The sequence below is a fragment of the Mytilus edulis genome, chromosome 13 (assembly GCF_963676685.1).
Source record: "Mytilus edulis chromosome 13, xbMytEdul2.2, whole genome shotgun sequence".
NCBI lineage: Eukaryota > Metazoa > Mollusca > Bivalvia > Mytilida > Mytilidae > Mytilus > Mytilus edulis.
In genome coordinates, this window is record NC_092356.1 from 62642436 (window position 1) to 62668404 (window position 25969).

The following is a 25969-nucleotide window of genomic DNA, read 5'->3' on the forward strand; positions in this document are numbered from 1 at the left end:
CATAAACAAACGACAACCACTGCATTACAGGCTCCTGACTTTGGACAGGCACATACATAAATAATGTGGCGGGGTTAAACATGTTAGCGGGATCCCAACCCTCCCCCTAATCTGGGACAGTGGTAGAACAGTACAACATAAGAACGAACTATAAAAATCAGTTGAAAAAGGCTTAACTCATCAGATGGACAAAAAATACAAGTGGACGTGGCCGGGTAATAAGTCCATTTAAAAGTAAAATACAGAAAAACATGGATTTATTTTTTTACAAAATTTACTTCTGGCTACTGTTTTATGATCATAAACAAGCTAATGTCAAAGTTTGGTACAAACCCAGGATATTTTAAGAAAGTTATTGAAATTCTAAAAACTTTAACTACAGAGTGAATATATTGTTTCACTGCAGAAAATTTAAGTCCATTTATACGTAAAATATGGAAAAAATGGAACTTTATTTTTACAAAATTGACTTCTGGATACTATCGTTTGACCATAAACGAGCTTCTGTTCAAGTTTGGTACAAACCCAGTATAGTTTAAGAAAGTTGTAAAAATTTTAAAAAGTTAAACCACAGAGTGATTGTAATATTTCACCGCAGAAAATTTAAGTCCATTTGTATGTAAAATACGGAATAAATGGACTTTTTTTTTGTACAAAATTCACTTCTTCATTTATGATCATAAACAATCTTCTGTCCAAGTTTGGTAGAAGTTCAGTATAGTTTAAGAAAGTTATTAAAATTTTAAAAACTTTAAACCACAGAGTGAATATTTGAGGACACAGCTGTCGCTGACGTGGACGGAATGTAGGATTGCTATGTCTCACCTTTTCAACTAAAGTCGAAGGCTAGACAAAAAGCACAATATCATGAAGCTATGAAGATTCTCTTTATGTTCTAATAACATAATAATAACTCTTATCTTTTTAATCAAAGAATAAATTAGCATTAAAGGTCTATAAACTAAAATTATTCACAAAAAAGTTTAAATCTAAATCTAACCTTTCTATATGCCAGGTATTCCATTCCTCTGGCTATCTGGTAGGCATATGATATCAAGTCTTTTTCTGTTAATGGTTTGAATGAGCCTTTTTCTAAATCTTGCTTTTTGTATCCTGCAGAATTATGTGGTCTTCTTGATCTCAAGTAGTCTCGCATGTTACCATGTGGAGCAAGTTCAACCAATACATATAATGGCCCTGAAATTATACAATTTTCTGACAATTTCTTCATAGTTTTCAAGAAAACATGGTTAACCTAAGATTGACAATTGTGAATACACATGTACACATATATGTCTACTTTTTATCATGTCTTTATTATCATCAGATTACATATTTGATATCCTTGTATAAATAACTTTAAAGTCATGAAACCTCAAATTTAAAAAAAACATGCAAATGTTTTTTTATAACAAAATGGATAGTTTTCATTATTAAACCTATGTACATATATTTTTTTCTGAAGAAAATTCTTTAATTTGTCCACATTTAGAAAAAATTTACATTTTTTAATTGATTGCTTCCAGGAAGCAATTTGCCAACGTATTTTCCGCATGCAAAGTGACCTTAGCGTGAACCATTGTGTAAAAATCCTGTGATGGCAATATGCATGATTCTGTCACTGAAATAAACTATTATTTGATTGTACATGTAAAACATATCCATGCTTTTTTGTTGATTGTTTACTATAAGGTGACAAGGTAAAATTCGGAGTCAAAACATGACATTTAATGAGCTTCCATATTTGTTAAATCATAACAGACAGAAAGAAAAAAAATTGACAATTATATGATATATTTCCATAAAAAATGTGCACAGAGGACTAAGTTTATGATATATACATGCATTGGTTCAAGAATTGGATAAACTTTATTTTTCACCAGTCACTCGTTACATGTGACTTTAAAAAAAAAACCATATTAATCAATCTACTAATTTCTGTTCTTCTGATGTTGCAAAAATACAAAGTTTCTATTACTGTTAGCTGCTATATGAAGGACCAACTTTTCCATTGTAATACATATGTAGTACTTGAAGGTGTGATGGGGACGCTGAAGTGGGATGGTCAAGCTGAAATTTGATGGCCACACTGAAGTGGGATGGTCTGCGCTGAAGTATGATGGTCCTTTCGCTGAAGTGCGATGGTTTGGCTTGACGTTTGAGTATTGTGACGTTTTCTAATACAACGTTACATCAAATACAATAGAATACAAAATAAAACAGGGATTCGTAGGCAGGAGAATAAGATTGTGTTGATAAAAGTTTCATGCAAGTAGATAAAAAATGCATGCGATCAAGTAAAGGATAATTAAAGTAACTAACGATTCTAGTCTCAAACAGTGTTCTGCAATGCAGGTGGATATTTAACCCCGCCACATTATTTATGCTTGTGCCTGTCCCAAGTCAGGAGCCTGTAATTCAGTGGTTGTCGTTTGTTTATGTGTTACATATTTGTTTTTCGTTCATTTTTTAAAATAAATAAGGCCGTTAGTTTTCTCCTTTGAATTGTTTTACATTGTCTTATAGGGGCATTTTATAGCTGACTATATGCGGTATGGGCTTTGCTCATTGCATGTTGAAGGCCGTACGGTGACCTATAATTGTTAATGTTTGTGTCATTTTGGTCTTTTGTGGATAGTGGATAGTTCTCACATTGGCAATCATACCACATCTTCTTTTTTAAACTACCTTGACCAAAAACTTAAACCTGAAGGTACGAAGGAAGGAAGGAACGAACGGACGGACAGACGGAAGGACAGACGGACGGACAGATGGAAGGACAGACGGACGCACAGACCAGAAAACATCATGCCCCTCTACTATCGTAGGTGGGGCATAAAAATATGGTAGCCTAGGTGTACTGAATATAGTAAAGTGCTTTTTTTACAGATTTAGTGAAATATTTGTGATAGACTACAGATTTGATGTACAAAGCTCTTCACATTTTACATACATCAATTAGGCCATTTAACCAGAGCCATGAATACAAGATATGCTGCACTTTTTTATGTGATAATCTACATTTCTCTATATTCAGAGTTCACAAATGGTTTATTAAATTTGATTAAGCACAGAAACACAAATATCAGGAATAATAAAGCTGTCAGATAGAAAGTCAGCATGTCACTTAGAAATAAAATGTAAACTGCTTTAAAATGCTTATTATAGCCGTAGAATGCCAAAATGACATTTTAAAAGAATTTCTGTAAACTAAAGATGTAAATCCTTTACTTTGATTGAGTTTGACAAATTGAAGCCAGCAAATCATTCAGGAAAGTTGCTAAAGTACAGAATCTAGATTTCCGGAATCTATTTCTTAGGCCCACACAGTTATTTCGTAGTGCATTTCTTTTAGACAATGAATTCAAATTGAAAAAAATTGCACCTGCTCATTCTCAAAAAGATTTTTACAGTGAAGTGTACAACCAGTGAGACAAATAATATCAAAATTAATTAGAAATTTCTACCAGCTCTAAATCAAAATGTTGACAATTCTGTGTTAAGGGGGTGGAATAAGTGGAGAAATTTGATTGGTTAAGTTCCAGTGATGGTTATTTTCTTGTATGCAATCAAATGTTATGTTAAATTTTTTCTATAGTACTGGACAGGATAAAACTTTACTCATGCCAAGTATATCTTTATTTGTAACAAAGATAAATTCTGACATTTTTTCTAAAAGTGCAAATTTAACAAAGACTATGGTCGAGTTGTTGTCGCTTTGACACATTCCCCATTTCCTTTTTCAATTTTAATAGGGAAAAATCAATGGTGGTATTACACCTAGAGCAAATCTGATATGTGTGGGTAATCTTCTTTCTTTGAAACTACTGAGACACATTTAACCATACTTGACCATAATAATTAATATGTTTTTTCTTTAAAAAATGTATCAGATGACCCCACCTTCCAACCCTCATGGCCCACATGAATAAAAATGGAACATAGGGGTAAAATGCAGATTTTTGTATATATCTCTGAAACTAAACCATTTGGAGCAAATCCGACAGGGGGCAGTTAATGGTTTTCTCAGAGCATGGGTCCTGTGTAATTTGAGGAGAAGATTTTTTAAAAAGTTAACGGACATTGAATATATGGACGACAGACAACAAGTGCTGCCCATTGGACCAAGATCGTTTTTAACCCTTAAAGTACACCACTTACCATTTTGTGTACAACATCCCAGGAAATTAATGATATTTTCATGGCATCCTATTAATTTCATCACTTCCATTTCTTGCATTAAATCTGTCAATTCTCTATCGGTTGCATCCTCTAAAATATTTAAACAATATTGACAATTATTAATGGATAAAACCATTGGTCACATTCAAAGAATACTGTGGATTCATTCATTTTCATGGATTGCTTAAAACTTGCATAATCGTGGATAATTGATTTTGTAAGTTTTCCAATCTCTGTATTCAAAGCCTATTCAAAATATGTTATTCAATGAACATTTGAATTCAATGTTCACCTGTACCCACGAAAATTGGTATCAAACTAATGTTAATGAATCAAAAGTAATTTGTCCCAACCCAGGACAAAGAGGGGTTCCATTTACTATATGTCCCCATTCAAAAACATTGATCAGGAACCTTCCCCTTGCAGTGGCGTAGCTTGCATGTATGCTCAGATGCTCAAGCATCCACATCATTTTGACAAAACAAAAATAAAAAAAAACAGCAGTTTAACTCGGAAGAATCAAAATGTAACAAGGCTGAGGATATGAGGACAACGTCCAGTCATTTTCGAAGCAGTATGCCTGGTCTTTCATTTAGGATAATTTAGTTTGATACATGAATCGCAGAATAGTGTTTCAAGTTTACTTTTGTTCGTATAAATAGTCTATGTCATCAGCTAAGGCAAGCGGAGAGGACTGATACGCAGACCCGTGGACATGTTTCATCTGAAATTGAACCTAGTGGAGGGATGGCTTCTCATTTGACTATAGTAACTAACAACTAAAACACCATATCCTGATATCGTTTCTTGACATGATAAAACAAATCAATTTGTAATAGATCGTGATAAGTCCTAGGCTTATGAATTCCCGTTTCTATTTAGGTTCAAATACTAATTTTATTTTCATTCAGTAAAGAACAAAGATCCAATATTCCCCGCCATGCAAATTACATGTCATATTTTATCTATTAAAGGCCAAGGAACAAGGGAATAACTAAAAAAAAAACTTTTATTTCTTTTTCTTTTTTCTTTTTAATATCTAAAAAGAAATAAAAGCTTCACAGCAAATGAAATGGGATTTCCATTACAATTTATATTTCAAAGGGACATTACTAGTTAAAAATATTTGATTACAAATTATTTTCAAAATTGTCAAAGACATTGCTTATGATATGAGTTTCACTTAATCTGACAAGAATTGTACACATGAGAGTGCTAACAAGACCGGACGATCGGACGCCTGGTATTTTTATGTCTCCTGCATGTGTTTAGCTCAGTAATAAAAAATCCAAGGTTGTAGACTCAAATTCCTGGAAAGAGAAGTCACTTCAGTTCCTATACTCAGAAGTTCCTAAATTATACAGAAGTGCCGCTGTAATGGAGTCCGTTTAAGGTTCATGTGGACCCTATGGCTAAAATGGCCGTATTTTCACCTCAAAATTTACTCTGAGTACATACAAACCTGCGCATCTGTAAAAAATTCCAGGCATGGCATGCCCTAGATAAATAAATTTCAAATATGTTTTATGTTTTAGAAAAATAAAAACTTACCAGGATTTTGCCGTGCACTTTTTTTCATTCCTCCAGAAGGTGCCAAAATAAACTAAGTTGGGAAACAGGTTTGAGAACTTCCCCACAGGTAATAATTGAAGTGAGCTGTATTGCTTGACATGGACATCAGATGGACAATAGATACCTAACAATAATTGGTCATTTAAACTGTGTACCTGAGTGGACCATATCAAGGTAAACTCAGCTGTTTGTTAATTTTATCATCTTCTGCAGGGACGAAAAAAAGTGTACGGCAAAATCCAGTTAAGTTATAAATTTTTTAATTCATACAATGCATTTGAATTCTATTTATCTAGGGCATGCTATGCCTTAAAACTTTTCCAGATGCACAGGTTTGCCTGTACTCAGAGTAAATTTTGAGGTGAAAATACGGCCATTTTAGCCATAGGGTCCACATGAACCTTAAACGGTTTTTGATATGTCAAATAGAAGATTCGGGGGGAAACTTTACATCAAATATTTACGAATTGAATGATGGTAGTTTCAAGGAAACAATAAAATTTGGTTAAAAATATAAATATATGAATTGGTGGGTATTTTGAATTTAAACAAAAATCTAACTAGTGTCGGATTCTGGGGGAGTACATGTGCTTAAATAAAAAATATTTTCTGCACAAAAAGGTCCAAAACATTTTTCGGCTCGCTCGACTCTGCAAAACATCCACATCATTTCAACCCTGGCTACGCCACTGCCTTGGATCCCCAATAGAACAAGCAGAGCTTGCAATGCTCACAAGTTTGTTTTTTTGCTTAAATCTTTCATCAATGACTGTTTTTGCTTTGAAATAAAATACAAATTTATACTAAATTCATTTGCGAAGATTTATAAAGTTAAAAAAAAATAAAACAACTTGTGTAATTGTCCTTAAAGGGCAATAACTCCGTAACGAGTCAATTGACAATTTTGGTCATAAAAAACATTTTTGAAGATGTTACTTTGCTGAACATTTTTTGCTGTTTACAGTTTATCTTTATCTTTAATTAATTTCATACAAAAACTAAAAAAAATCCTAAAAATAACCAATTTAGTGGCAGGAACCCAACAATGGCAGCCATGTTTGTCGATGGATCAAAACTTCGGATACAATTTATAAGCAAGATACCAGATAATTACGGAAATTTTTTTTTGTTAAAGTTTGAAATCTTTGGCCCTGTAGTTTCAGAGAAGGTTTTTTGAAATAGTTAACAACAGATGATGATGGACGCCAAGTCATTGGTGATAACATAAGCTCAAATGGTTATAGCTAACAAGAATGTGTCCCCAGTACATGAATAGCCCATCCACACTATCATTTTCTTTGTTCAGTGGACCTTGAAAATGGGGGAAAATTTCAAGTTTGGCATAAAAATTACAAAGATTATAAAATAGAAAACATGAGCCCTAAGTTTCAAGTTGATTGGACTTCAACTTCATCAAAAACTACCTCTACCAAAAACTTTAACCAATCCTTTAACCTGAAGTGGGACAGACAGACGGAAGGACAAACGTACGGAAGAACGAACCAATGGATGGACAGATGAATAAATGGACAGACAAAAGAACGAATGAATGGACGCACAGAACAGAAAACATAATGCACCAAAATGGGGCATAATAAATGGGACATTAAAATGGGTTTTAATCGATCCTACAAACTATCCACTGTCTTTTGGTATGTATAACGAACACATTTACATTTATACCCTGTGTGTTATACATGACTACAAATATTTTCTTAGTTTTTTTTCAGGTCCAAAATTGGACCAAGAAATTTCAAATTGAAGTGAAAAGTAAGGATTTTTTTTGCTCAAACCTTGATTGTTTTTTATGTGTTATAATATTAATATTCTTGATTTGTCATGTTTTATTCAAATAAAATACATTTTATATCTTTGTTGTTACGTTTTTCGTGTAAATTTGTCAATATGTTTTGCAATCCGGAAATTTGCCAATTGTCTTAATATTGAAGACACAATAAAGCTTTTGTTCTTGGTTAAATTAGCCTAAAGTTGTGTTCCTTGTTGTCATAACTTATTGTTTTGTATGTGTTCATCATAAAGAGTTGAAGAAAAGTGTATGAAAATTGAATAAACAACACTCATTTTGAAAAGATAAACCATATAATATATCAGGTGATCACAAGTCATGTTGGTCAGTCATGTGACATAATATTGTAAAGTGATGATTTATTCTATGAGAAGTTTATTTTTATAAATACGTTTTTACTTTGTAACTTTTCAACTTTTAAACAACTGTTTAAAACCTTTCAAGAAATTATGATTGAAAACATGATTATCACATAATTGTAACCTGAACAAATTTAATTAGGAACAAGGTCAACCTGTCACTGATTTGTTTTGACATTCATTAGACCTGGGGTTGAAGTCATAAAACTTTGCTCAGTGCTCGGAGCACAAAAATCTTGCTCAAAACATAAAATCCAGCATTTTGATTGGTTTTTATTTGTATAAGTACAAAAAACTGGCTCAAATATTTATTACTTCAAGGCCTGTTGATTGAGGTGGGATAATCCAGATTAACAGCTAGAATCATCAAATAAAAAATAAAAGTATTGAGATTTTAACAATTCATTACAGCACTAATGACATTAATTGATTTGTAATTATTTTATTGTTTGAATCAGAACATTAATTGGATATTTATAATCTTGTCCTTTATACTAAAACAATTCATCCTTTTAACTGTGATTTTCAAAAAATTATCAAAGTTCAAAGCCCATAATTATAGCAAAAATGAGCCAAGCGGAACAAAACTGAAACTTAACAATTCCTAGTTGTGGAATTAGGGAATGACAGAATAATGGAATGACGGAATGACAGAATTACGGAATGACCGAATTACGGACATGGGCAAAACTATATGGCACCGACATCTTTGTTGCGGGCCATATTCATTGCAGGGCCATAACAATGCAAATTTTTCAATAAAGATAAAAAAGATGGAAAAAAATCAATTCTTATTTCCCAAAATTTTATGCTTGTCTAATAAAAAAAGAAAACCTAAGCATAAATCCAGTTTTCATTAATACTATTTGATTTTTGATCTAAAATATATAAGTAAATTTTACCCTTCAACATCTTGACTGCTATGGCAGTTGTTGGAGCTTTATTTAAACCAACAGCTTCTGCTTTAAAAACTTTACCAAATGCTCCTTCCCCAAGAGGTTCACCAAGTGATAACCTATAACAATAAATAAATTATTTCATCTCATATTCATTTAGATATTGAGATACTGATTGATGTAACCATATATATATAACTAAATAAAATTCTAATAGTTGTACACATTTTCTTAGATATAAGAAGATATGGTATGAGTGCCAATGAGACAACTCTCCATCCAAATGACAATTTATAAAAGTAAACCATTATATGTCAATGTACGGCCTTAACACAGAGCCTTGGCTCACACTGAACAACAAGCTATAAAGGGCCCCAAAATTACTAGAGTAAAACAATTCAAACGGGAAAACCAACGTTCTAATCTATATAAAACCAGAGGCTCTAAAGAGCCTGTGTCGCTCACTTTTGTCTATGTGAATATTCAAGGACATGACAAAATTGTGTTTTGGTGATAACTAAGATTTATGAAAAATGGTTAAATATTGACTATAAAGGGCAATAACTCCTAAAGGGGTCAACTGACCATTTCGGTTATGTTGACTTATTTGTAAATCTTACTTTGCTGAACATTATTGCTGTTTAGTTTATCTCTATCTATTATAATCATGATAATATTCAAGATAATAACCAAAAACAGCAAAATTCAGGGGTAGCAACCCAACAAAAGGTTGTCCGATTCATCTAAAATTTTTAGGGCAGACAGATCTTGACCTGATAAACAATTTCACTCAAACAGATTTGTTCTAAATGCTTTGGTTTTTGAGTTATAAGCCAAAAGCTGCATTTTACCCCTATGTTCTATATTTAGCCCTGGCGACCATCTTGGTTGGTTGGCCGGGTCACTGGACACAATTTTTAAACTAGATACCCTAATAATGTTTTGGCCATGTTTGGTTAAATTTGGCCCAATAGTTTCAGAGGAGAAATTTTTTTTAAAAGTTAACGACGATGGATGACGGACGCCAAGTGATGAGAAAAGCTCACTTGGACCTTCGGGCCAGGTGAGCTAAAAACAAGAAACGAGAAACACATATAAATTATATAAACAAACTACAACTACTGTACATCAGATTCCTGACTTAGGACAGGTGCAACCATTTGCAGTGATGGATTAAATGTTTTAATGGGTTAAACCATTTATTACTAATGATTTACAATTTTCAGGGTTTTTGAACAATTTTGTACCGAGACACATGTTTTTTTTTATCTAGGTAATGTGAGAATGTTATATTTGTTCTTTTAAAAAATTACCAGAAAATCAAGTTTCTCACATTGTATTGCATGATCAGGCCTCTACAATAACATTTTTTTCAACTTGTCCAGGAGGACTTTGCATTATAAGTTGATTCAAGGAACAAAAGAAATTTAAAACAATAGAACAGAAGTTAGTTTTATATCTTTTGAAATATTTTTCAAAAATTATGAGTCAAGAAAAACTGAAACTAGTCATGTCACAGAACTTAGGATCTACTTTTTAACAATGCCAAGTCAAATCAGACTTGCATATGAGGCACCGTCTGAATTAGGCATGTCAATGTAAATTCATTGGATTTGTATCTTGTTTTTATTTTAAAGTCGAATTTTTTGTCAGCTTTTTCCAGTTTTATCCATTTCATACATATTTTTGGTGGAAAGACGGGGACATGTTACTCATTTTTTGGCATGACACTTATCGATAGAAGGGTAACCGCGATTTTTATTTTTAAAAATGTTAGCGATGGTAGTATTTTTAGATAGGCGATTTTGAAGATTGAGACGTGTAGATACCCTTTGAACGAGTTAAGTATTTAATATTTTTCCATTTCTAAGCTTCCTATTTGTTTTTTGTTTGTGAATTATATTAGAAAGGAGCAAAGACTGGTGTCCAGAATATGAACCAGCATACAATGAATTAAGTTATGAAAAAATGATTAATCTGTTCAGCTAAAGATGTCAAACGCTATCTGTATTAATTACCCAAAAAAGATAGGGTATATCAGGGTAGTGACTGACGTCTGACTAAATATTCTCGCTCGGACACACACTCCATAATCTAGTATATTATAAGAGCATATAAACCTGTTAAATTAAATTAATATTGATATAGCTTTTACTTGTCTGACCTTTTTATCCTCTAGTACAAGACAATCAGACAAGTGTTATTGTTGAGCCCTAACGATTCCAGTATATATATGAGAAAATGTTAAACCTTGGAAAAAAAGAGTTTTTGGAAAAACTTCTTGTTATATTTCATACTACAGTGGTTACAATATCTATTGAATTCATCTGAAAATTGATACAACCAATCAAATATCAGGTCATTATACAGCTTTTAACCAAAGAAACAATCTGGATGTCAGAAACAGTGAGCAATGCTATTTGTGGGTCGACAGATATAAGTTAAAATGTTGTCATGAGTCAATATATATGTCTTTACAGTATGATAACTTTCATGGAATGGTCAATGTTATGCTTTAACTTACTGTTCCCGTCTAAATTCCCAGTGTTTGTCCAGAGGGAGATCATACTCTGACATCATGGTCAAATCAGATGACAAGCGTCTTCTTGGACCAGGTTCAATTCTGATTGTGGGTAAAACAAATGGTTGTGTACCATCATAAGATTTGTATGGATGGTAATTCTCATTCTGGAATTGATGCAAAACATTCTGATATGAAATTAAAATGTATACCTGTTTCAAATTTGTGTGCAGATCCATGTCATTTTTTTAATTATCATTAATTGTAATAGAAATAAACATCATAAAAGTTTGAAGAGCACACAGACTATCGCTAAAAATAAATGAAGCAAGTCCAGATGCAAAGCTGTTATAAATATTCAAATCTAAAATTGACAAAAACTTCCATAAAACTAAATTAGATTCTGTCTAGATTGAATATCTTTATTTTCATAATCTAAACATTACTGATGAACATTTAATGAATCTCAATAATCTTCCTTTCTTAAGACTTACTTTGTAACTTTTACACCATATAAAGACAACTTCCTCATAAAACTTCATTTCCTAATTATAACCGAATAAGTCAAACATATTCTTTTTTTGTGCACTTGTATTTGAACTTATCAGTAATAAAATATGTTTGAATATTGAAACTAGCCTGTGTCATGACAATTACTCTCTTGACATTTCTATATTTGCTGGACTGTACCCTCTTGTAACGTCTATAACATATAAATATCAGGAGTAACAGGAAGAGAACAACTACTGATGCGACACCACCGATAATGTAGATTACTATTTGCTCTTTATCGTTTGTTCCTCCTGACCTAATGTCTACTGCTTCTGCTTGTTCATCTGCAATTAAAGTATTTGTAATTAAAAAGTTTTCAAAAGATGAAATAATATGTTTGAAAGGAAATGGTAAATATGTGTCAGCTCAATAGCTGGCTTATCTACAATATTTATAACCAATTCAATCCTTTTTTCCTCCTCATCAAACTTTTAATTGTTAAAAGTCTTTATTTTAGGAATGATTGTAATATTTTTTTCTGTCTATGAAGGAATAATATCATTAAAAAAAAATGTGGTGCACACTGAATAACCCACTACATAAGTTACTCTAAAGTGTGTATCACATTCAACATTTTTAACGATGAACGCCATGATTTTTTTTGGTGTTAAAACTGCTTATTCTCCTTTTTTGTAAGTGTTCTATACTTTCAGCACCTGCATAGCCATTTTTACTTGATAGAAATATAAGATAAGGGGGTTTCAAATATTTATTTATTACATATATAAAGTTAAGATAAAGTGATCAGCCATCATATATAGTTGGTAAAAAGTATCTCTGCTTAAGCTACATAATGTCAACTTTGGTAACACTATTGAGCAGTGGCTTTCTGGTAGGTAGCTGTCTCAATATGTTTGGTAAAGTCATTAGGGTCACCATAGTCAGCTTGGCAAGAAGTGTAGTAAGCATGATCTTGACCCAATGCTGGGGCGTAGCTGGGTCCTTTTGAAGTGCACGCCAACCAGTGTGGGGGGGGGGGGGGGATTGCCCCCCCCCCCCCCCCCCCCCCCCTCCAAGGTTTTTTTGGCTAGACGCAAAATGGTGCGTTCTGAAGGCCTAAAATTGGTTTGAATAGCAAATTATTAAGACTGTATTTAATAATTTTTTATTGAGAAACATCAAAAATCTGCCCTTTGTTTTTTAGCTGCAACAAAAACGTTCATGGCCTTGTCTAAGTTTACCTGAAAATCACGGTGGATGTGCATTAAACCCAAAGCTGACAATCTGTCATTTCTCATTGTGGAACGGATGTACGTTTTCAAACCTTGTAAGAACACACAGTATTAATTGTATCAATAGACGGATACAATGCGGGATTAACGATATCAAGCGTTTGACACAGTGTTGTCGGCACTTTATCACTAGGTAGGATTCGACAGCGAGCTCGCCAGCGTTCAACCTCTCTCTTGAAGTCTTGAATGCGTTGACGCCTTATTTCGACAGGAAGGTTTCAAAACAGGACAATATGAAGTAGCCTTTCAAAATATCACAATAATTTAAAGAGGGAATTCAGATTACCATGATTACCCTTATCGTAATTTACGTATAAAAGAGGGGCGAAAGATACCAAAGGGACAGTCAAACTTGTATAAAGGTTACTGTAATTCATTAAATTGTTCAGGGTCGGATCCAATGTTGCGAGATAAAAATGGAACAAAAGTCAATTGGTTATGTTTTGCCAAAATTATGTACGAAATTTACAACCCTTATATCCAAACAAAGACGTGGGTTTACAACCCCTGCAGCCCTGTTAGTTCCACGAAGCGCATTATATATTTTTTTTATTGAAATAGAGTTAATATACCTTGTCGGAAATTTGAAGGTGTGGACATCTTTCCATTTGTCGGTCAAAAGTTGTAATTTTACATCTTTTCCTAAGGATGTCGAATCTTTCAACAAAGAAATATCTGGATAAGATGGTCCCAGATTTTTTTGTACTGTCTTTGACATTGACACTGATGTGGCGCTAAAGCTAAGTTCTGACATCGTCAATTTGTGACGTTTCAGAGTCTATATTGTCCTGATTTGTTGCTGGTTGTGTTTCTGCATGACTATCACTATTGGTACTGTTAGTAGGATTTTTAGTGAAAAAATCGTCTAAAGTTTGCCATTTAGGCTTGTCACGCTTTGAACTGCTCATGTTTATGTTGCTTTTTATGCTTTTTACGTTGAGTACCGGAAAATTCACGCAAATAAATTAAAAAAGATTTCGGTCAGAGTTGATTTTACATATTGAAATATAATTGTGACGTTATTAAAATAGTTATACTGTATCGTTTTCTAATTTGCTTGGTTAAGTTAAATTTTATATTTCGTTATTACTCGTTTGTATTTTTATTTTATTTTCCGGCGTAAATAATTTTTTTAGACCCCACGATGTGCACGCCATGGCGTGACAGCGTATATGGAGCTACGCCCCAGCAATGGCACTTGACTTGTACAATTTAAAATCAGATCTTCAGGCAGAGAAAATTTGGCTAGATAATTGGTTGTTTTTAATTTGCTGCTAGGGTATTTGGTAATAACAGAGACATACATGTATAATACATTATATGTCTATGGGATAACATAGTTTGCATTTCATCAAATTATAAAAACTTAGAATTGTCAAAGACAAACATACTTATACTTAGGTATTCCATTGGTTTAGATAGAAAACAAGCCATAAATATCGTATTTGATTTCATTAAGACATTTGTCTTTGAGGTTCAGTACTATAACTGTTCAATGTTTTCAACATCATCAAATTAAAGTCTTTTAATTACATCTTAATCCATTGTCAGTATTTCACTTTTAATCATCCAGACGTGTGTCTTAAACTAGCTAGTTGATGACCAGGTAATTGCCAATAATTTGTTATTGCTGTATATATAGTCTAATAATAAACACCTTCATTGATTACTCGAAGCTATTTACCTTACGACACAAAAACAAGAAAAAGAAATGGTGACCTTCTGTTTTTTTTTATATCAATTTTGAGTTTCTCAAGAGTTTTACCCTGTCAGTTTTAATTTTGTAAACAAAAATGTTTACTGAAACTTTTTCGATGTTGACATTTTCAAAAGTTGTAGATTTCAAATTTTAATGGGAGGGATGGAAGAGGGTCTGAAAAACAAGAGATTTCGACTCCCATCGAAAGAATCACATGTATGACATACAAAATTTAATTATTACACAATACAAACTAGACTAAGTGAAATCCCTGGCCACACTTCACTCTGAAACTGTTTTATAGCAAAGTCAATGTTGGATTTCTTTGACAGACACAAATGATGCCTTATTTAAAAATAACTGTCTAACACTTTACCTAAAATATGACAAAGGTAAATTATATTATCACCCAAAAGAGCAAATATAAATAAGAATCAAAATCCTGACCCCATGCACAAAAAATGGAAAAACCACCAACTAAGTGAACACTTCCTAGCATTAAACTGTAGGACAATTATCTGTATGCGAGCTCCCCTTATGCAAGTAACTACTACAAAAAATGATTAAGAGCAAATATTAAACAAAATCAAAACCCTGACCACATGCACACCTTCAATACATGTACAAAGACTACAAACAGACATCAGAGTGAAAACTTCCTAGAATTCAAACTGTAGGAGGAGTTAAGTGGAATAACTGTACACCCATAATGGGACGGACATACAGAGAGACACTGACAGGGGTAAAATAATATGACGTTTCAGTTGTGGCGGCATTAAAAGAATTAATTTTTTTAGAAAAAACTGTACATTTCCAATTTTCATGATGCCAAACCTCCTATTTTTATGACAGTCTATAACAAATTTATTGATAATGATGTAATCGAAAATTGATAATTAAATTCTCCAAACGATTAAATCATTTTTATGTGAATATTTTGCTCTAAGATGCATTATTTCTTGGTGAAAAACAAACATTTCTCATTCTTATCTAAGCCTTTACCTAAAACTGTTAGCCAGGCAGTCTGGTAATATCTACCAAGTGGATTAGAAATCAAGCAACCATACCATCCAGCATTATCTTTTGTTACATTCTTTATTGTCAGTATTTCTGGGTGACTTAAATTCACCATGGATTGCTAAAATATCAAATAAAACAGCATTAGAGGATGAGTATATAAAACATTGAAAAGCAAAATTTTCAAAAAAGTGAACTAAGACAATAAATTATCAAAAAAGTGAAAAAAGAAGAAAATATTTCAATAAACTAGACAATTAGAATCACATTATTTTCTTAAGTCACTTGAGATTTGTCATGCAGTCAGTTTTTTAAATATACACATGTATATATACTATTGTATAACACTTTTTAACAGCAAGATAAACTTATCAACAGACAATAAGAAATTAAATTTAAAGAAACATTCACATCAAGATCATTCAGACACACAATATCTGTAAACATTTCATGACTCAGTGAGACATTTTTCAAGCGACATACATTTTGGTGTGAAAATCCCAATGCAACCTTCTACTTGAGGTATTAATAAGTTGAAGTTATGAAATAACTGTTTCACAAATGGATATGTTCCTTATGTTGTTACTACAATCCCCTTCCCTTTCATGAATGTGACCTACCAAATTAGACTATTTACCGGACTTGTTATTACATAAGCAACATGATGGGTGCCACATGTGCCACATGTGGAGCAGAATCTGCTTACCATTCCGGAGCACCTGAGATGACCCCCAATTTTTGATGGGATTCGTGTTGCTTATTCTTTATTTTCCTATGTTGTGTCATGTGTTCTATTGTTTGTCTTTTTTATCTTTAGCCAGGTGTTGTCAGTTTATTTTAGTTGATTTATAAGTTTGACTGTTCCTCTGGTATCTTTCGTCCCTCTTTTTTTTAAGTCTAGATTGACTATATAGATATAGATAGAAAAATACTGGTCTTGGCCCGTAATTCCTAAACAGTTTGGACCATCACCACCAAAAAATGTCTGAATCTTCCTTTTGTGGTTTTAATATAACTAAAAAGTGTGTGAAGATTCATGGAATAATCATAAATAGTTTCTGAGATACGGCACAACATGTATTTTTAATAAACATGATCACTCTAAAATAAGATAAAGAATCATCACAAAAAAGTAAACAGATCTTCAGATTAATATAACTTACCAGTAACCACTGAACCATGAAAATGAGGTCAAGGTCAGATGACACCTGCCAGTTGGACATGTACACCTTACAGTCCTTCCATACACCAATATACAAGACCTATTGCTTATAGTATCTGAGATATGGACTTGACCACCAAAACTTAACCTTGTTCACTGATCAATGAAATGAGGTCGAGGTCAAGTGAAAACTGTCTGACAGGCATGATGACCTTGCAAGGTACGCACATACCAAATATAGTTATCCTATTACTTATAATAAGAGTGAATTTAACATTACAAAAAATCTGAACTTTTTTTTAAGTAGTCACTGAACCATGAAAATGAGGTCAAGGACATTGGACATGTGACTGACAGAAACTTCGTAACATGAGGCATCTATATACAAAGTATGAGGTATCCAGGTCTTCAATCTAATAAAATACAAAGCTTTTAAGAAGTTAGCTAATGCCGCCGCCGCTGCTGCCGGATCACTATCACTATGTCTAGCTTTCTGTGAGAAAAGTTGCAGGCTCGACAAAAATTGTCATAATGAAAATAATTCTTTTAGTAGAAAATCATTTTACCTGTATGATGTTGACATATGGCTGGTTTTCATCGTCTCTATAGGAACCATTGACTGTGTATTGTTGTAACCATTGTGTATGGTGCTGTAGGTCATTTCTCAACACTTTACACTCAAACCTAGCATCACTCCCGGCTTGAACTGTCTGGTTATTTGGTCCCAAACCAATTGGTTTTGTCATTATTGTCACTTTTAATATATATGATTAATTAATTATTTACAGTTTTTACCGTTTCCATGAATAAATACACTATTAAATTGATGTAAAAGAACGGAGAAAACTGAATTAGTGACATGCTTAAACTTAATTGACAATAAAGTATTTTATATATGTTTCTCACACAAAATTAATTTGGGAAATGAACTTACAATTTGAAATTGGTTAAAAAATTTATATAAAATTTCAATTGAAGATTTCTTGCTATTGTGTAATTGCGTTATACTGTGCTTATGCGCAGTACTGTGCAAAAGAAGATTTCTTTCTATTGCGCAAACTGTGTAATTAGATTTTTCTTGTTTTTTGTTATTTGGCAATATTGTGCAAGATATAGATTTCTTGCTATTGTGCAATTGCAAATTTCTAGCTATAAAGATATCAGAATTAAGTCCCCTACTGGTTGCCATCTTGGATGATGGATCAGCTACAAAGTAACAATACTTGGTAAGCACCTCATAACAACAATCATGCTATTTTTGGTGTCATTGCATTCAATAGTTCTTTTAAAGAAGACATTTGTATGTATTTCCAATAGGGTCCTTTGTTAAACTAAAGCCCCTGCTGGCAGCCACCTTGCATGATGGACAGGCTACAAAGCAACAACATTTGGTAGGCACTTCATAAAGAACATTCATGCTATGTTTGATGTCATCCCATTCATTGGTTCTCTAGACATGCTAGAGGAAAATCAAATGTAAAAAGTTATTGACGACTAAAATGGATGATAACGACGGACTCCAAGTGGTGGCCAGGTGAGCTAAAAAGAAACACTCTACAAATCAGCTTTTTTTTTTATTGCAAACCAAGTATTTATGGAATTTAATATTTAATTGACACCATCAACATCTGTATAGTTGTCAAAAGTAATCTAGATCAGTGATTCAAAAAAATATGATTACCTACTAGATTCCAGAAAATATTGCTACTTTATTTCTCAATAAAATGTATTCATACAAATTTCAAATTATACTTACATTGAAGAACTTCAATTTTAAAGGTAAAATTTAATATACCCTGTGTATTTTCTAATACACAGGTATATTGTCCTTCGTCCATTTTTTCCAAATTTAAAATAGAAAGTTTCCATTTTCTTATATGGTACTGAAAATATACATTTTTTTTTTTAATCTGTAACATATATCAAGAATAAATATATTTTTTTTTTAGACATTTTGAAAACAAACAATGTTAATATAATGTATTAAATCAATTTTTAAGACATTTCAGCCATTGGCCTTCTCCGGTTTCTTTTTTTTTCTTCACAACTATACATGGCAGACATTTTTTTTCTTTTTCAATCTTTAAGATGTTATAGATATAATTCCTTGGAATGGTGTCACAATATCATGACGTCATTGGTCATAATACTTTTCATACAATATGTACTTGGGTCAATGCTTTCACACCCCAATAAAGGAGAAGGTCTGGTAAGGGTCGATTTTGGCCTCAAATTTCATGTTCATTTAACGAAAGATTTTGGACACTTTTTAAACAGTTAAGTGTCTATCTAATTGATTCAATAAGTTTATGTGAAAGCTTTTAACTGATTTAGTCCTTAAAAACAAAAAAAGATTCAAGCTTAGAGATGAAAAGCTATCAAATATGCAAAAAAACGTCACTTTTCAGATTGTTTTTGTCAAAAATGAAAGTGGCTGCAGTCGTGTTCATTCTCAACCTATATGTCATGTTTTATCATCAAATACAACTTACATTTCAATATTATGAATTAACATGAAGGCGGCCACTTTCGTTTAAGATAGAAACCATCTAAAATTTAACTAAAATGCTAAAATTAATAATAGATTCAAGATTTCTTCACAATTTTGTAAAACTGCTATATTTTAGGGCCAAAAATGGGTCTTACTGAACCTACTCCTTTACAAAAACTAAATTCTTAAATGTAACTATTACTAGAACAAAAATATGAGCAAAATAATGTGGGTCAAATACAAAATAACAGATCATTTATTGAAATCAACCTAGCTGTATCAATAATATTAAAAACTGATCATGTCATCATGTCACATTTTATCAAGTTGTATTGAACATTATTATCATACTTGACTTTTTATACTAATGTATGCAATGTATATGTTTGCATTTTGTTTGATTTCTCATGATGAGGGCCTCAGGGAAGATAAGTTATATAGCTAACTGTGTAACCTTCTTAAAATAAAGTATTGTTGTTGTTGTTGTTGGTCACATAAAAAGCAGATTCTGATGACGCTTCTGGAACACAGGTCTGACATCATGACACAGCTTTTTGGTAGAGCTCATGTTGTGAAGTCTTTTTAAGTTTCAATATGTAACATTTAGTGGTCTACTGTTTCTTCTAAGTTTTTGCCATGGCGCTGTTAGCTTGTCAATAGCATAGGTTGAATGTCTCTTGGGTATCTTTTACCTCTCTATCAGAATAACCAAATAATAATGACTTCAAAAATATTTATATGGGGATTTGACAACATTTATACATCCAGCTGCACCACTTCAATCTACTTCAAATTTTTAATGTCATCATTTCATGAATAGCAATTTAAACTGTTTCTATTTACTAATTGAAAAAGTCATTGCCAAAGTTGAGTTCCACATGGTTTGAATGAAATTAGTTTTGCTTTGTGCATACTTATCATTTTGGTCTTATAATTCTTATCAATGTATTCATTTCAATCATTTTTTCTCGAGTTACTTACATGTCCTCCCTTCATGCCAGGATCAATGTATTGCTTGTTTTTATACCACTTAATGGTAGGTTTTGGTTTTCCACAAGCAACACATTTAATTTCCACTGTAGACATTTCTGGTCTGGCAATCCACTCTCCATTGGTTTTATCTTTAAAAACTGGTGGACCTGTGCCAGACAGACAGACACGGCTTACACTCCTTCAATACAACAGATATAGTTGACATAAATTGCTTATATAGTTTAAGAAAAACATACCAAAACACAAAAATTTTCCACTAAGCAATGAACCGTGAAAATAAGGTCAAGGTCAGACTGACATGTACATCATAAGATATTTCTATACACCAAATATAGTTGACCTATTAAATGGTATTATAGTGTAGGAAAAAAGACAAAACTTAAAAACTTAATCATGTTAATACACTTTGACAACTGACATGAAAATGAGGTATAGGTCAGATGACACAGGTCTATAGTTGACCTATTGCATAAAACATTAGAAAAAAGACCAAAACTCAAAAACTTAAATTTGACCACTGAACCATGAAAATGAGGTCAAGGTTAAGTGAAAACTGTCTCACAGACATGAGGACCTTAAAGGGTACACATATATACCAAATATAGTAATCCTATTACTCCTAACAAGAGGCTCTCAAGTGCCTGAATCCCTCACCTGTTATTTTTGCTTAAAATCTTTCCCCAACGATAATTTTGCTTTTCAATATACATTAATGAGTGTCTTAAAAATTCCATTTAATCTGTCATATTTTCAAAAGCGAAAAAAATGCATTTTACCACCAATGTTTCATTTTAGTCATAGTGGCTATGATTCTTGACGTACAAGGAAACATCTCTGTGGGCCCTGCTATGAATAATGTGCATTAAAAAATTGTATCTTTACCATAGGACATGGAGTTGTCAACTGAAACAAAAGTTTTTGACCTTGACCTTTGACCTAGGAAGTTGTACATAAATAATGACACACCCTTTGGTGTTGGTTTATTTACATGTCAAGTATAAACTTTGAAATGATAACGGTTATCTAGATATGGAGCGGACACAATCTCCACCACAGGACACGGGGTTGTCAACTAAAACCAAAGTTTTTGACCTTGACCTTTGATTTAGGAAGTTGTACATACATCATGACACACCCTCTGGTGTTGGTTAATAAACATATTAAGTATTAAGTATAAAATCATAACGGTTATCTAGATATGGAGCGGACACGATCTTCACCACAGGACACGGGGTTGTCAACCATGTCAACTGAAACCAAAGTTTTTGGCCTTGACCTTTGACCTAGGAAAATGTACATAAATTATGACACACCTATGGTGTTGGTTTATTTACATGTCAAGTATAAACTTTGAAATGATAACCGTTATCTAGATATGGAGCGGATACGATCTTCACCACAGGACACGGGGTTGTCAACTGAAACCAAAGTTTTTGACCTTGACCTTTGACCTAGGAAGTTGTACATACATCATGACACACCCTCTGGTGTTGGTTAATAAACATGTTAAGTATTAAGTATAAAATCATAATGGTTATCTAGATATGGAGCGGACATGATCTTCACCATAGGACATGGAGTTGTCAACTGAAACCAAAGTTTTTGACCTTGACCTTTGACCTAGGAAGTTGTACATAAATTATGACACACTCTTTGGTGTTGGTTTATTTACATGTCAAGTATAAACTTTGAAATGATAACGGTTATCTAGATATGGAGCGGACACGATCTTCACCACAGGAAGTTACCATATGCGGCTGCTAAGGATTTCATCATTCCCTATGAGAGTCATGTCCCCTTGAAGCTATTTCTTTCTTTTGCATTTTTCTCAAAAAGTATTCAAGATAGAATCAATTTGAAAACGGCAACATGTTCAAGACCAGATGGCAATGTTAATAAACATATACAATGATTTTGTTGTTAATCCTTATAAGGAGTTATTTCCCTTGAAAAAATATTGTATCTCGAGAACTGGAAGTCGTAAAGACTTGGGACCTACACCAATAATCTTAAGTTCATGTGACCTTCAATTTGCACTCAAGGTCAAAGGTCACCAATGTTGTCCTTCAACTGCAGATTATTTATCATCTAACAGATTTGAGATATCTATTGTCATTTTAGAGATAAGGCAGTTTCAAATTTTGCGAGCGGAGGCATGTATTTATTGGGTGGGGTCATTGAGTGCAAAACATAAATTTCCTTTTAAGATAAGGTTGTTGTATATCAAATGAAAGGTCTTCAATTGAACATTTCAAATATCCAATTCCTGTAATCCAAAAATTAGTTGGATGGGGCTATTAAGTGCAAAAATCAAACTTTCTAGAACTTGGTGTTGTAGCATATCACTCTATTTTACATATAACATACTTCCGATCTAAAAAATTAAGGCCGATGGGGTCATTAAGTGTAAAAAGCGAAAAGGTTCCGAAGGTATGCTTGTCGTATATCAAATGAAAGGTCGTAACAAGAACAAAATAAAGGGCTGCGCTTTAGCGCATGATACGCCCGTTGCTCTTTTAACTTGTCTTTTATGCTTTAAATGAATTTATATGATCAACTAGAAATATATATACAAATCAAAAGGGATGTTACATTAATATATCCACCAAAGTTTCATAAAATCCCCCTTTTTTAAGTATAAAAATTAATTACTTAAGAAAACGTAAAATCTAAAATTTATAAAAATGGAAAGGGAGCTTATATCAATAGATATAAACAATTTATCAAAGTTGCATAAAATTTTGTGAAAGTGTTAGTTATCGTCCCAAAATTGGAAAATCCTCCCTTTTTTAAGCATAAAAATTCATAACACGAAATTGTAAAATCTGAAATTTATAAAAATTGAAAGGGAGCTTACATCAATAGATATAAACAATTCACCAAAGTTTCATGGACATTGGTGAAAGTCTTTTTCAGTTATTGTCCGAAGTGTTGAAAATCCCCCTTTTTTTATGAATAAAGCCCCATAAATCCAAAACTTAAAATCTGAAATTTATAAAAATTGAAAGGGAGCTTACATCAATAGATATAAACAATTCACCAAAGTTTCATGGACATTGGTGAAAGCCTTTTTGAGTTATTGTCCGAAGTGTTGAAAATCCCCCCTTTTTAATGAATAAAGCCCCATAAATCCAAAACTTAAAATCTGAAATTAAAAAAAAACGAAAGGGAGCTTACGTCAATAGATATAAACAATTCACTTAAGTTTCATGGAAATTGGTGAAAGTGTTATTGAGTTATTGTCTGAAGTGTGGACGACGGACGGTTGGACAGACGGACGGACGGACGGACAATGGTATACCATAATACCTCCCGTCTAAAAGACGACGGGCGTATAAAAATGTACATTACGAAAACATCACTTTTACAGGTAAGACCTTTCAATTGTTTTACAAACAATTGAGATACTAGTTTTGTATTTGTATTAGTATTTTGTAAATGTTGGCTGGTATCATTTCTGTATACATGTAGGAATTTACACCTATAAAATTATTTGATTTGATTTGATTCTATCAATATTCTCTTATCTTATACTATCTTATACTGTCTGGACAGAGGAAGAGCTTTGACCATATCATATTTCTTCATTACAGATATGTTGGTTAAATATCTGACCTCAAACTCTCACTTTATATATCACCTAAATTAGTGGTGTTGATTGATAAAGACAGCTGTGCACATATAAAGGTGTCAGAACAGTCCTTGGGTTTTCCCAGAGTAATGTTTATATTTATGTTGCATTTATAAGGGTTGAAAGAGGTATAAGTTTAAGGTGAATCATATTTCAAAGCGATTTTCATGGGAATTGTGTACAAAAATAAAATAGAAGTTTGTATAGGTGCTCCCTTTGGTTTTGATTTGATGTATGTGATATCAGGGAGTATTATCCCAGCTTTTGGATAATTTGTTTCTGAATGGATAGTATATATATAAAAGATAAAGGTGGAATGATTAAAAATCTGAAACCTGGTTTTGTAGATTATAGTGTGCATGCATGGTCAATCAAAGAAATGAAAATTACCCAAATGTACTATTTTTTTTTGCAGTTAATTAGCTATAATGAGCTATATTTTTCAATTGATCATACCCCAAAAAAAATATCCTTAGATTAGGAATTAAAGACTAACATTTAATCAGCTTTAAAACGAGTTAAGGATTATAACAAAAGTACACACTGAATGTCTCGCCTAATTTATTAATTATTGATTTTACATTGATATTCCTTATTTTTATACATGTTATACTTCATGTTAGAATGCCATATTTTGATTGGCTAATACAAGAGTGTTAATTTAGTCTATCACATGGCTGAGCGGATGACAATTTTTTTAAATGTTACCCTCTCTTCCAGACAAATAAAAAATCGACACTATTTCACTTACTTTCATAAATGATTGAACAAAAAAAATCATATTTCAGTTGTTTTATATATCTTGTAGCTACAATATAGTGCCCCTTTAAACTGTGAGCATATAAATATCATATTTCTTGTTGCATGTAACTTTAACTAAAATGTTGATACTATATTGTTATTCTTATATGCTTAACTGACCTTAAATTGAAATTTCTTACCTGTGTTTCTGTAATGTTATGATGGTCAAAAGGAACATTATTTTGACAAACCTGTCAATTAAAATGTACAAGTTATAAGATGTATGTTAGGTTGATCCTAGTCCAAAATCCTCAATCAAAATTTCAATCAAGTTCAAACCAGATGCTCCGCAAGGCGCAGCTTTATACCACCGCAGAGGTTGAACCCTGAACGGTTGGGGCAAGTATGGACACAACATTCAAGCTGGATTCAGCTCTAAATTTGGATTGTGATTAAATAGTTGACACAGCGCCAGGTAGTTTCATATTCCGGAAACGGTTTTCCGATGTGTGTTTGACATTTATCATGAACTCTCTCTTCCTGTTAACGATCATTATAACTTGGCATGTTTAACTATGTTAGTCAATAAATAGACAATATCTCAAGTTTTCTGACACAGAATGAATGTGGTCTAATAAACTTAAAATTTGTATTTTACCTTTCAGCAATTCACTATGCTGTTGAATATTAATCCTCTCAAAAAAATGTTTGAAGAAATTTTCTTTTTATTTATGAAATCTGAAATGAGTAAAAATTTAACGCCCCCCCCCCCGCCCCAATTTTTTTTTCACATCCCCCTTTCCCATATTCCAAAACTGATCTCAATTCAAATTTCTAATGGAGTTTGCAACAATAAATACTCATTTAAATACCTCATAAAATATTAAAATGTAAAAAAAAGTGCTTGTTATCACTGAATGGTAAAGGTTATTCAATTTTTGTTAAAATCAAACTAAGTTTAATTTTTGGACCCTTTGGACCTTAATGTAGACCAATTTGAAAACGGGACCAAAAATTAAGAATCTACATACACAGTTAGATTCGGCATATCAAAGAACCCCAATTATTCAATTTTTGATGAAATCAAACTAAGTTTAATTTTGGACCCCGATTT

At 32.5% G+C, this 25969-nt stretch overlaps 3 protein-coding genes across 4 annotated transcripts in view; 1 reads left to right on the top strand and 2 right to left on the bottom strand.

Annotated features, from left to right (window-relative positions):
* The window catches only part of LOC139501021 (uncharacterized), a 455879-nt gene that overhangs the window by 198286 nt on the left and 231624 nt on the right, over nt 1–25969 (bottom strand). The window lies entirely within an intron of this gene.
* Nucleotides 1–25969, top strand: part of LOC139501019 (beta-1,3-N-acetylglucosaminyltransferase radical fringe-like) — a 138166-nt gene that overhangs the window by 105880 nt on the left and 6317 nt on the right. The gene's annotated exons all lie outside the window — the stretch shown is intronic.
* Nucleotides 1–25969, bottom strand: part of LOC139501017 (fibroblast growth factor receptor 2-like) — a 47218-nt gene that overhangs the window by 18275 nt on the left and 2974 nt on the right. For both annotated transcript variants that reach the window (XM_071289960.1, XM_071289961.1), the window contains exons 2-11: nt 25056–25106; nt 20472–20661; nt 18756–18882; nt 17566–17753; nt 15823–15958; nt 11977–12173; nt 11341–11504; nt 8823–8935; nt 4162–4272; nt 1001–1197 (exon numbers count right to left, since the gene is read on the bottom strand). In XM_071289960.1, the coding sequence (XP_071146061.1) occupies nt 1001–1197; nt 4162–4272; nt 8823–8935; nt 11341–11504; nt 11977–12173; nt 15823–15958; nt 17566–17753; nt 18756–18882; nt 20472–20661; nt 25056–25106 (1474 nt within the window). The remainder of the gene's footprint in view (nt 1–1000; nt 1198–4161; nt 4273–8822; nt 8936–11340; nt 11505–11976; nt 12174–15822; nt 15959–17565; nt 17754–18755; nt 18883–20471; nt 20662–25055; nt 25107–25969) is intronic.